At 37.1% G+C, this 13,673-nt stretch overlaps 1 protein-coding gene across 2 annotated transcripts in view; it reads right to left on the reverse strand.

Moving 5' to 3' along the window:
- Nucleotides 1–13,673, reverse strand: part of LOC127863579 (WD repeat-containing protein 75-like) — a 57,916-nt gene that overhangs the window by 4,200 nt on the left and 40,043 nt on the right. The window contains exons 10-18 of one of the 2 annotated variants that reach the window (XM_052403141.1): nt 13,409–13,596; nt 10,316–10,479; nt 9,353–9,539; nt 8,639–8,730; nt 5,958–6,044; nt 5,302–5,531; nt 4,277–4,405; nt 3,146–3,237; nt 445–827 (exon numbers count right to left, since the gene is read on the reverse strand). In XM_052403141.1, coding sequence (XP_052259101.1) covers nt 503–827; nt 3,146–3,237; nt 4,277–4,405; nt 5,302–5,531; nt 5,958–6,044; nt 8,639–8,730; nt 9,353–9,539; nt 10,316–10,479; nt 13,409–13,596 — 1,494 coding nt within the window. In that variant the 3' untranslated portion in view covers nt 445–502. Of the gene's footprint in view, nt 1–444; nt 828–3,145; nt 3,238–4,276; nt 4,406–5,301; nt 5,532–5,957; nt 6,045–8,638; nt 8,731–9,352; nt 9,540–10,315; nt 10,480–13,408; nt 13,597–13,673 lie in introns of those variants that run through there. The other variant, XM_052403142.1, reaches the window with a different exon arrangement.

Consider the following 13,673-nt stretch of genomic DNA (forward strand, 5'->3'; position numbering starts at 1 on the left):
ATCTAAGGAATGCTTCTAATGAACTGCTTTATGAGCGCAAATTAATACAGGACAAAAACGCTATAAAGATATTTTATCCCTACACGTCATATTAAAGAAGTGCAATTCCTGGATAACGGTAGCTGTAATCTGCATACAATTTGATTTTTAGTTTAAATATCTATCTTTTAAATACAATTTTGCGAACAGACTGTGTTCTACTAGACATTGTAGTAGAATACATTTTGTATAAATTTTTATATAATTTGCATATTGTACAATAGATCAGGTAGACATTAACAAATTCTGTTCATTGTTAATAACATCATTATGTAATCTGTAAATGTTACATAATACATGTGTAAAGAGCTATATAGCACTAAATATAATCTAAACAGTTTATATGTACCGGTATATATTTTGTACATCAAATGTCAAAATGCAAGGCAATAAAAACTAAAATAGTAAATGTACACAGTATTTATTTAGATCATGAAACATTAGTTTACACAAACATACTGAATTAATTGATCCAGTCTACGTTTTCTGACAGTATTTCATCTAAATCAGCATCAGTTGTGTCCATTGACGATACAGTTTTATCTGAAACCATGGAAACCAAAGGGAGCTTTGTTGAACCTGACTGTTTAAGAACATGTTGTTTGACAATATTTCTTCTCATCCCACTGTCTGTATCTGATGCGTCACTATCCTTGCCACTGGCAGACTGGTTCACAGATATTTCTACATCCATGTCTGAATCCAGTCCAGAGTCCTGTGACACAGTCTGGGAATGGTATACTGCAGTCTCCTCATCATCATCACTGTCACTGTCTCGTTGTTCTTTGCTAAAAACAAAAACAGTAGAAAGTATGAATAACTTGAAGCAACTTTGTGTATGCACATAAAGTAAAACATAAACAATTTCTTTATTGTTCTTTTAATATTTGTTTACACTTAGGAAACAATTGTTTTTATTTCAATATGCATCATCAACTATCCTCATTCAAAAACTGTGTTTGTTAATTCGTATTTTCAACTCTAATTTAGTTATAATCCGTCCTATCAAGGCAGTCTGTTAACCTACTCACACTTTTTCTGGGGAAGACAGATTAACATGTACTGAGTGCATATACTATACTGACAACTAGAGGTACAGCAAAGGGACTAGAATGGCCAAAAAATAATTTCAAGACCAAACTCCCAAACAAATTATGTGGCTAAGCCAGAAATTGCAGCTGTCATCCTCATATTTGTGGCTCAGCGTTCGAAGAACTGCGCCTGCCCAATGCTACTATAATCCTTCAAAATAAGTACAATGAAGACCTTATAAGAGAGAAGCATCTCTCCAATATACTACATAACTAGTGGTTTACAACTGCTGAATGGGGTTATGAGGTATTATCAACAATGGCCATGCTTACCAGCAACAGTAATAAATAATTACTTAGCCTGACAGGCTAATCTGAGGATTGCACAAGCTAAAACACTTAACGCACATGTATTAAGCCCACTTTTCCCAGAATGCTATATAATTGTCAATTGACCTGACAGGGCTGAGGGGATGAGAAGAGACTGTTTGAAGGGTCTATGCTACATAATTGTCAACTGACCTGAACTGGGCTGAGGGGTTGAGTAGAGACTGTATGAAGGGTCTATGCTACATAATTGTCAACTGACCTGAACTGGGCTGAGGGGATGAGTAGAGACTGTATGAAGGGTCTATGCTACATAATTGTCAACTGACCTGAACTGAGCTGAGGGGATGAGTAGAGACTGTATGAAAGGTCTATGCTACATAATTGTCAACTGACCTGAACTGCGTTGAGGGGATGAGTAGAGACCGTATGAAGGGTCTATGCTACATAATTATCAACTGACCTGAACTGCGTTGAGGGGATGAGTAGAGACCGTATGAAGGGTCTATGCTACATAATTGTCAACTGACCTGAACTGCGTTGAGGGGATAAGTAGAGACCGTATGAAGGGTCTATGCTACATAATTGTCAACTGACCTGAACTGCGTTGAGGGGATAAGTAGAGACTGTATGAAGGGTCTATGCTACATAATTGTCAACTGACCTGAACTGAGCTGAGGGGATGAGTAGAGACTGTATGAAGGGTCTATGCTACATAATTGTCAACTGACCTGAACTGCGTTGAGGGGATTAGTAGAGACCGTATGAAGGGTCTATGCTACATAATTGTCAACTGACCTGAACTGAGCTGAGGGGATGAGTAGAGACCGTATGAAGGGTCTATGCTACATAATTGTCAACTGACCTGAACTGCGTTGAGGGGATGAGTAGAGACTGTATGAAGGGTCTATGCTACATAATTGTCAACTGACCTGAACTGCGTTGAGGGGATGAGTAGAGACCGTATGAAGGGTCTATGCTACATAATTGTCAACTGACCTGAACTGAGCTGAGGGGATGAGTAGAGACCGTATGAAGGGTCTATGCTACATAATTGTCAACTGACCTGAACTGCGTTGAGGGGATGAGTAGAGACTGTATGAAAGGTCTATGCTACATAATTGTCAACTGACCTGAACTGCGTTGAGGGGATGAGTAGAGACCGTATGAAGGGTCTATGCTACATAATTGTCAACTGACCTGAACTGCGTTGAGGGGATGAGTAGAGACCGTATGAAGGGTCTATGCTACATAATTGTCAACTGACCTGAACTGCATTGAGGGGATGAGTAGAGACCGTATGAAGGGTCTATGCTACATAATTGTCAACTGACCTGAACTGCGTTGAGGGGATGAGTAGAGACTGTATGAAGGGTCTATGCTACATAATTGTCAACTGACCTGAACTGGGCTGAGGGGATGAGTAGAGACTGTATGAAAGGTCTATGCTACATACCGGTAATTGTCAACTGACCTGAAATGCGCTGAGGGGATGAGTAGAGACTGTATGAAGGGTCTATGCTACATAATTGTCAACTGACCTGAACTGGGCTTAGGGGATGAGTAGAGACTGTATGAAGGGTCTATGCTACATACCGGTAATTGTCAACTGACCTGAACTGGGCTGAGGGGATGAGTAGAGACTGTATGAAGGGTCTATGCTACATAATTGTCAACTGACCTGAACTGGGCTGAGCGGATGAGTAGAGACTGGATGAAGGGTCTATGCTACATAATTGTCAACTGACCTGAACTGGGCTGAGGGGATGAGTAGAGACTGTATGAAGGGTCTACACAGACTCTTCACTGACGGCTGTACATGGCAGGCCGAACTGAACAGCTGTACATGGAAGAAGTAAAATATTGTAAAACATCTCTATACACATGGTAAGCGAGGGGGGTGACTGAATCAAGAAATGGGAAAATACTACATGAATTTATGTGAAGAGCTTTATATGGTAGAAGTATTGTAACACCTATCTATACACATGGTTACTGAGGGCGGTTTCTGAATCAAGACATGGGATAATATTATTTAATTTTCAATTTACAACTGAAGACCTTAACATAGTAGAAGGAAAAAACATCTCTAAGCACATGTTAACTGAGCAGTTTCTGGAACAGGAAATTGAAAATATATTTTATTGACTTCAATTTAAAAATGAAGAGCATTACATGGATGCACGAAGACATTAAAAACATTTCTATATACATGTTTTATATGTTAACTGACACCATTTTAATCAAGAAATGGGAAAAAATATATGTTTTAATTTACAACTGATAGCTGTTTCTTGTAAAACAAGAATCGGGTTAAATACAAATTACTTACATTCTTTGTATTGTTAATAATTTTTAATTTGGAGTCGGACAAAAAACAAACTTCAGAAAAAAGTCAACAAATACTCTTCTTTCAAATGAACATTTGCAGACCGCACAAACAGGCAGTGAACTGTTACACTGTTTGAGTATGTCAGAATCTGGATAGCAACCAGCATTTACACAGTGGGTGCATAAAATATTAAACAGTACCACAAATAACCCTCTAACAATATCTCCCAATGGCAAACTAGTGCTAACTACCATATCTTTGTTCAGTGTGGATTGAGATCATTAATCAACCTTTTTCTTAACCCTTATGGTGATGATTACAGAACCAATATTCATACATTTGAACACTTTTTACCACCTCAGAATCCCAAATAAAAATGTGGATCTAGGAAATTTAAGCGGGTTGGTCGGGATGGGGGAAAAAACTTACTATTATTTTTTGACTAAGGTGAATAACAAAGACCCATTTTCATGTAATATTCATTCTAGGCCCTAAGGTATTTTTTTACACAATTAGTTAAAACAATGCACATAGCCCCATATCTCACCTCTCGTAGAAACTTGCCAGTTGGTTGTCTTGTAACCTTCTCAGTGTTGACCTTTGAACCAGACTTGTTTCTATGGTGACTCATTAACAAACTTAGTGCTGACCTCGGAAGGTTGGACTCGAATTGAACCTTGAACAGAACAACAAAAACAATCACATCACAATATTTCATTACTATCAGGCAATTACAGTTCAAACTAGACGTTGTCATAGCAATGAGGAGCATTCCAGACGTGACATGTAGTTATATGTAGCAAGTTGTACAAATGACCAAACTTACCCCTATACAGTAGGTAGTCAGTTTTGTCTACAAGGGCAATAATGTTACTGAAATTCTAAGTAGAACAAGCAAATTCGTTGAATTGATATCCCCAACCAAAATGCTTCTGGACACAAAAGTGTTATATTTGACACTAAAAAAAGCATTTTTTCAAGATACAAAGGGCCGTAACTCCGTTATTAACAGATGGTGTACAATGCCATTTGGCGTGCATCATCATTTTATCCATATATATACTCATACCAAGTTTCAAAGAAATCCGATAAAAAGCACTTCCAAGATATGGCTCCGGACGGACGGACAGACGGACAGACAGACAACGCCAAAACAAAACATCAAAAGTGCAATGATTTGTAAGGTAGGACGATACAAATCCCACATGCACAATAATTTAATGTGTTTTTTTGTTGTTAAAAACTGACATACTAACATATGATACTTACAGCCATGGGGACTCCAGTAAACCCCTTTAAACTTGGTATCAATATTGTATGCAGTGATATAGCAATAAGCAACTGCCAAAAATGTTTCAATCATGTATATTTTAAGTCTCAAAATTAAACACCAAGGAAAATACTGATAGGTTTAAGATAAAATATAATGTAACTTTAGTAACCAGTTTATTGCCAACAACACTTTACAGTTATTTTTTTTTTCTAAATTTGCTGTTATTTCTTCCAATAAATCATCCATTTATAATTATCAAGATAACCCCACACAGATAAAGAGACTGTACCATTACGTACCACATCCTGCTTATTCCTAGCAGTCTTCGTTGTGTCATTCAAAGCCACTGTGATTAGCTCCTGATCGTTATTCATGAAGTATAACTCTGACTGCGCCTGCCATGACAGAGTTGTCCCCCTGTAATGACTCTTCTTGGTGTGAGGTATGAATGCTGCACTGGCCACTGCACTCTTACTTACAGCAACATGGCTAAACAGTGGTGTCGGGTCAGAGGGGCGGAAGACAAACACTGAAATTATCATAATGACTTAAAGGACCAAAACAAAAGTTCAAACAAGGTCTACACCTTACAATTGTTTGTATATCACTTATAAAGGTTGATGTTTTATATGACAACATCAATCTCAATATAAAGACTGACATCAGTTCTCAACAACAAGATGACAAAATGATGCCACACTATGGCTATCTGCAGTCATGAAAATATAAACTTTTTTCAAGTAATGTTATATACCAGGCGTGATATTTTAATCAATATAAACAAATTATTGTAAAAAAATACGGTATATTAGAACTTTTCTTTTTTCGTCGTTTGCGGTTGACAGCCCCTTAAACAATTAATACACAAATGTTTGTTTCTATTAAAAACAGTTACGCAATGTTATGTCTCCATGACAACAAGACAGCATAGTTATTTGTCTGTGTGTCAACTTACAGTCCTTGTTTGCGGTGAAGAGAGCCACGACATCAGACAAGGGATCCTGGGCCACACACTGCACGCTGATATCCACTGTCCATAGGACTGCAAGCAAACCATCAACACACTGTTAGGAGCTGCCTGATGGGAAAATGAAGCTTACTGCATGAGCATAAAGTGACGTCCCTATAAGCCTGTGGAGTCCGCACTTTTGCTTAGAGAATTTTCATTTAGAAGAGACTTCCTTTATATAACAGGTGCCAACGCTCGGCTGCGGATGCAGTTTTGAATAAAAGAAAACTTGTAATTTTTTTTTTTAGAGGTCACAGTGACCTTGACCTTTGACCTAGTGACCCAAAAATGGGTGTGGCGTGTAGAACTCATCAAGGTGCATCTACATATGAAGTTTCAAAGGTTTTATCACGGCGGATGGCAGACGACAAGCTGGCTATGACAATACCTCGGGTTTTCTCCGAAAACTGCAGAGCTAAAAATTCCATAAAATGGGAAATGTCATCCTCACAGGCTTTTTCAGGATGACCCTTTATGCACACACGTTAAGCAATCTTTTCCCGGAGCACGTCTCCAATCAAAACACTGCTTGTCCTTGAATGACTAACATTCACCATGTGATTTCTTAGTGAAAAACGATGCTAAAATCCACATGTAGCAAATATACGAGTTTTTTAACAAACAATTAAACACTTAAGTATCAGTTTTATTCATTTTAATTGTCGAACATTTAGAAAACATACCTACATAAAGATAAGAGCATTCAGTCACTAAACAAAACAAGAGGGCCATGATGGCCCTGAATCGCTCACCTGACTAACCAAATACAATCCCAACCCAGTTTTCATCAAGATAAACATTCTGACCAAATTTCATAAAGATTGGATGAAAACTGTGACCTCTATTGTCTACACAAGGTTTTTCTAATATTTGACCTATTGACCTAGTTTTTGACGCCAGGTGACCCAAATACAATCCCAACCCAGATTTCATCAAGACAAACATTCTGACCAAATTTCATAAAGATTGGATGAAAACTGTGACCTCTATTGTCTTCACAAGGTTTTTCTATTATTTGACCTAGTGACCTCGTTTTTGACCCAAGATGACTCAAATACAATCCCAACCCAGATTTCATCAAGATAAACATTCTGACTAAATTTCATAAAGATTGGATGAAAACTGCGACCTCTATTGTCTATACAAGGTTTTTCTATTATTTCATCTAGTGACCTAGTTTTTGACCTAGTGACTTAGTTTTTGACCCCAGATGACCCAAATACAATTCCAACCCAGATTTCATCAAGATAAACGTTCTGACAAAATTTCATAAAGATTGGATGAAAACTGTGACCTCTACTGTCTACACAAACAAATTGTTGACGGTTTTTCTACTATTTGACCTAGTGACCTAGTTTTTGACCTCAGATGACCCAAATACAATCCCAACCCAGATTTGATCAAGATAAACATTCTGACCAAATTTCATAAAGATTGGATGAAAACTACCACCTCTATTGTCTACACAAGGTTTTTCTAATATTTGACCTATTTTTTGACCTAGTGACCTCGTTTTTGACCCCAGATGACCCAAATACATTCCCAAGTCAGATTTCATCAAGATAAACATTCTGACCAATTTCATAAAGATTGGATGAAAATTGCGACCTCTATTGTCTACACAAGGTTTTTCTATTATTTGACCTAGTTTTTGACCTAGTGACCTAGTTTTTGACCCCAGATGACCCAAAATACAATCCCAACCCAGATTTCATCAAGATAAACATTCTAGGTTTTTCTATTATTTGACCTATTATGTGACCTAGTGACCTAGTTTTTGACCCCAGATAACCCAAATACAATCCCAACCCAGATTTAATCAAGATAAACATTCTGACCAAATTTCATAAAGATTGGATGAAAACTGTGACCTCTACTGTCTACACTAACAAATTGTTGACGGACGGACGCACGCACACACGCACGCACACACAACGGACGCCGGACATCACACGGTCACATAAGCTCATCATGTCACTTCCTGACAGGTGAGCTAAAAACACTTCATTATGAAAAAGATAAAACATATGAGAATTAAGTATAAAATACTCCTAGAACCACATTTATTTGTAGCTAATATCTAAATAATTTTATTTGTTAAAATATATCTTGTGAATTTTCTGAATACATATGAGCCTCAGTTTTTAAAAGAGATTTAATGCATGTGTGTACAGTGCAGTCCATGTGCATACAGTGCAGTCCATGTGCATACAGTGCTGTCCATGTGCGTACAGTGCTGTCCCAAATTAGCCTGTGCAGTGCCCACATGCTTATCTTTAATGCATGTGCATACAGTGCTGTCCCAGATTAGCCTGTGCAGTGCTCGCATGCTTATCTTTAATGCATGTGCATACAGTGCTGTCCCAGATTAGCCTGTGCAGTGCACACATGCTTATCAGGGCTGACACTCTATACCTAGACTGAATTTTCATTTAGATAAGACTTTTTTAGAACAAAAAAATCCACAAATGCGTTAAGTGTCGTCCGTGATTAGCCTGTGCAGACTGCATAGGCTAATCTGGGAAACACTTTACGCACATGCATTTAGCATCGTTTTCACAGAGACAAGCTTATGTTCATTGAATTTTTTTAATAAACATGCTTGTAACCATGGAGATTTCACTCACTTCCACATGTGATAAGACTCCACACTGTGAGAGTGTTTTGTGTGGTACTCAGCAGGTACTGGCTGCAACCATGACGACCAAACATCACGTGTCTGAAATGGAACACATTTTATACAAGTACTCCAACATCACATGTCTGAAATGGAAACCCAGTATATACAAGTACTCCAATAACCATTAACACTCAGATACGTATTTGACTCATTTACAGTCGCTTAGAAAATAAAATTAAATTTAAGAGCTTTCATTATAGATTTATATTTTTAGACTTTATTTCCATCCAAAATGTACTGATGAGCAGCAAACAAAATTAAACTTAAAGAGACAGTAAGTTACTCCCAGGCTGTTCTGGTTTTATGATGGTTGCAATTTTCACTTTGCTTCTGAAAGCATTATACAAGTTTTCCAATAACCAAGAAATATTTTATTGACAATTCTGCTGTACTCGCATAAAAGATAAATTGAGAAAACTCCTGAATATATAAAAGACTGTAGCATACAAAAATTCAATTGTGATTGAAGTTAGAACTTACAACAATTATATTATCTGTGTAATACAATACCTGATTTACATCATTTAATGTTTAGTTGATGTTACCTTTCAAGACCCATTCACTAACATTATATAATACCTATGGCAAAATGCAGTGTGGGGAGGGAGAAATAAACAATCATTCTCTATCTAATCAACCTAAGCAATTCCCTAAGTCTTACTTGACACAGTGTGAGGAAGTGTTGGAGACCAGAGTGTGCCTGAGGAGATTATTGTCTGGTTCCCACAGTGTGATGCAGGGCCCAAACACCACAGCAAGCAGGGAACCATCGTCCGAGAACTCCACACTTCCTGCTGCCAGGTCTCTATAGAAACCCACAGACTCACATGTCCACTTTGTGTTGGATCCTGCAAACATGGAATTCAATGAGTCTTGCTTTGGGAATTTTTCCGTCTAAACTAGATTTTTGTTATGAAGAGACTTCCTTCAAAGGAAAAATACCATAAAAGCAAAAAGTGTCATCCCAAATCTTGGTGTACAAACCAAGCTGACAGATGACCCATTTCAAATCTAAAATTCACATATGGGAACAACTTTAATTATATGATTCACGTTCTGAGAAAACTGGGCTTAATGCATGTGCATAAAGTGTCATCCCAGATTAGCCTGTGCAGTCTGCACAGGCTAATCAGGGACGACACTTTCCGCTTTAATGGTATTTTTAGTTTCAAGGAAGTCCCTCCTCACCAAAAATCAAGTTTAGGCAGAATGTGTCGTCCCTGATTAGCCTGTGCGGATTTCACAGGCTTATCTGGGACGACACTTTACGCACATGCATTAAGCCCAGTTTTCTCAGAACACGACTCATATGATTGAAACTACCAGTGGTAAACAAAATTTGCTAACCCTGTTTGTAACTACGGATAGGATGAATTTCCAAAATTCTGGAGGTCTATATAACTAAATGAAAAAGTTAATATTGCAGAACAATACAGACTCTAACAAAACATTTTATGTGCATTATCAAGATCTATAAATTTATCTGCCTCAGCAGTCACTACATTTTTGTAAGTATGATAGCAATTATATTCATATCTAGCTATCATGTTCATGCACTTGTTAGTAAGCTACAATGTGTATTTGTAATTATTCAAACAAATGTTTCCCACTAAAACACACTTACTGTAGATATCAGTGTCATCAGTCACCCGCCACAGTTTGAACTTGCCATCATTGCTTGCAGTCACTGCCATGGCCTGTGACCCCTTGACCCCTGACCCAGGCCTCATTTTCAGCGTGTGCACTGCCTCCACGTGTGGTGCCTCCACTGTTGTGTTCAGTACATAGCTGCAATCAACAGGTATTGGTATTCAAACTCCCTTATAAAAGAACAAGAGATTGCCAAGCAATATTGTCCCCTACCGGTGAAACTCCACCATTGTCAGAATTTAAAAAATATGTATATTTGTTGCCATAGCAACCAGAATTCTTGACGTAGAAACAAAATGAAATGACGTGACTAGGACAACTAGATAACTTAACACATTCAGTCCACTTATAAAGTAAGTGGTCGCCTTTACAAGGTCGCTGTGGTGTAATGGACATGGTGTCTGAGGTTTGATCTCCACTGTGGGAGCGTTGCTTAGATCGGCCAAAAAGACACCAAGTATTGGTTCTAGGCCCAGGCCATTGACTCAAGAGCGTTCCGAATTAGTAGCTTAAAACATAGATTTAAATTAAACTGAAACTACTGTAATTACTCTATGTTTTCGGACACTTAAAAATAATATAAAAAAATCGTGTCCGAAAACTTAGATACGAAAAATATTCACAAAATACAGATGTCAGAAAACTTAGAGTTGAAAATTGAAGTGTTCGAAAATAGCGTCAATTGTATCAACGACTACCGGTAATAGCACGCGCTTGTAAAATACCATGCCGTATAGTATAAATTACAGTTATAAATGTTTGCACTGCATTTAAAGTAATTTTAAATGCTTAATTTATTTGACAGAAGAGTTTAGTATTTGGCACAGTTATTTGACTAAGAAGAGGTAGTACCATTGCGGTAGATAATTGAACTGTTAATTGGCACTACCCCTGGTAATTGTTATAACGCTTATTCTATCGGGAAAAACCATTGTTTAATACCGGTTTACAAGGTTATTTACCCAATAACACAAATGTAATGGTCCGTTGCCCTCAGGCATGCACCTGCCATGTTTTATGATGTTAATCTGGTTGTAAAACCCCATGATCGAAGTGTCATTAGATCTCGAAAACAGGACTGAAATTTGGTAACATAGCGCTGTAAAATATACTGTCCGAAAACTTAGAGACATTAATTATGGACAAAAACTCATGTGTCCGAAAATTAAGAGTCACGAATAATAATTATTTTTGCTAAAAAAAGGGGTGTCCGAAAACTTAGAGTGTCCGAAAAAATGAGTAATTACGGTACATATGAAATACTAGATACCTGAGCGCAGTTACTTCCCCTATAAAGTACTCCATAACTGAGCAGTTATTTCCCTTATAAAGTACTACATAACTGAGCCAAGTTTCACAAACCAATAAGGGGTTCTTAAACTAACATGCTGTTAACTTAAGACATTTAATAAATAGAACATGTTATACATCTGAGAAAATGTGAATAATGCTTTTAGTATACCTTATATATTGAAGTTTATGCATAGTTTTGTCATTTAATACATACAAATTATTATTTTTTATTTAAACTAGTTCAGGTAATTTTAAAAATGTTCGAGGCTGATGACACAATATGTCTTATAGTGTCATATAAGTGATATCAGGGGTGTGATTATAGTGTCATATAAGTGATATCAGGGGTGTGATTATAGTGTCATATAAGTGATATCAGGGGTGTGATTGAGGCAAAGCCAGAGGAGAGGAAAATTCTGTCGACTGATTTTGACTAGGCGAATGGCACGCATAACGCAACGACAAACCTTAAAACAGACTTTAAAATAAATAACTTCTTGAACTTCATAACAATATTTCTTTATAAAAAACCTGTTAAACTTCACATTTAACATACTGAGGATGCAAAGTAAACAGTATTTATTGTGATTAATAGCAGCAGTTTTTTAATGTATTGAATTAAAGTAAATGAACTAAATATAAACAAACACACTTGAGTGTTCTTCTTGTGTTAATGATGTATTAAACAGAGTTAAAGTAATATATTTAATTTGTTTACCTTTCAAATATCTTGCATTTCACATCTTCAGTGCAATGCTATTTCAGTTAACTGAACAGCGTGACAAACATAATAAAGCAGAATATGCATATGAATCTGATTATACACAGATCCACTAACATATAAATCAAATCATGCTTGTCTATTTCCCTGTTCAAACGATAATCTTCTAAATTGTTTTACTTCCCGAGTAGACTGAACTCCATTTTGCTAACTCTGGTTTCCGTGACACAAATTCACTGTGCACATTTCTAAACAAAATATGTGGTGCTTGTATATAAAACGTAGTCTTTTTCGTTGACAAACACATTTCATTATTCCTATCAAACTATATGATGTCAGTCGTTAATTCGATTGCTATTTGTCATTACAATAATCGTAATGTTCGCTTCACAACGGCACCATTTCCAAACGAATCAGCTTAAAAATACCAAACACATTTTAAGAAACCGATTTTAATTGGAAGATTGGGAAACGACAGCCAATTATATCGTTTGTTTTAAAAATGCTTAGGCAGAATCTACCAGTGTAAAATAAGGAGAGATTTCGCGAGCCGAGGATATTTCGGGCCGCTTATGAAATACGTCTGCAGAATCGGTGGTACAAATCCGCGGAAAAATCACACCCCTGGATATAAAATGTTGTATATGAATATGGGTAGAATGCTGATATTGGTCTTGTCTTGTCTTTCAAGCAAACAGGAATTATTGATTTTTACTAAAACTTCTGTAAGTCAGTTTTCAAGGAATGATTTTAAACTTATTTTTGTCTTTTCAATAAAATCTGTATAAATTATGAATGTACTTTTTAATATAAAGGCAATTCCAAAAGAACAACTCATAACAAAATACGATGTTGTTTACATCTAAATTTTTCCATTAAATTGGTCTAAACCTAGCAAAGAAATTTTAAAAATAAAGTTTGACAATCAGTTGAGTCCTTCAGTGTAAGGCCTTTATGTTGCAAGCTCAGCTATAGACCGGCCCTCCCTTACCTGAGTCCTTCAGTGTAAGGCCTTTATGTTGCAAGCTCAGCTATAGACCGGCCCTCCCTTACCTCTGTTTTTCCTCATCAAAGAACCAGAACTTCAGCGTGATTTCCGGTGTGATGATGTCATCGTTCCAGTACTCCACTGTTGCCAGCCACGTGCCAGTGTCATCAAATGCAGCACATGTGACATCTGTCACCACCAGGGGTCGGTCCAGATTCTCGGCTGAGATGAAGTTCTGGCAGACAATGTCAAGCTGCAAGGAAATGATCAAATTGATAAGCATAACTGAAAAGCCTTGATTATCTCAATGGTGAATGTGAGTCCATCTTT

This window comes from Dreissena polymorpha, unplaced genomic scaffold, assembly GCF_020536995.1.
Source record: "Dreissena polymorpha isolate Duluth1 unplaced genomic scaffold, UMN_Dpol_1.0 chrUn017, whole genome shotgun sequence".
NCBI lineage: Eukaryota > Metazoa > Mollusca > Bivalvia > Myida > Dreissenidae > Dreissena > Dreissena polymorpha.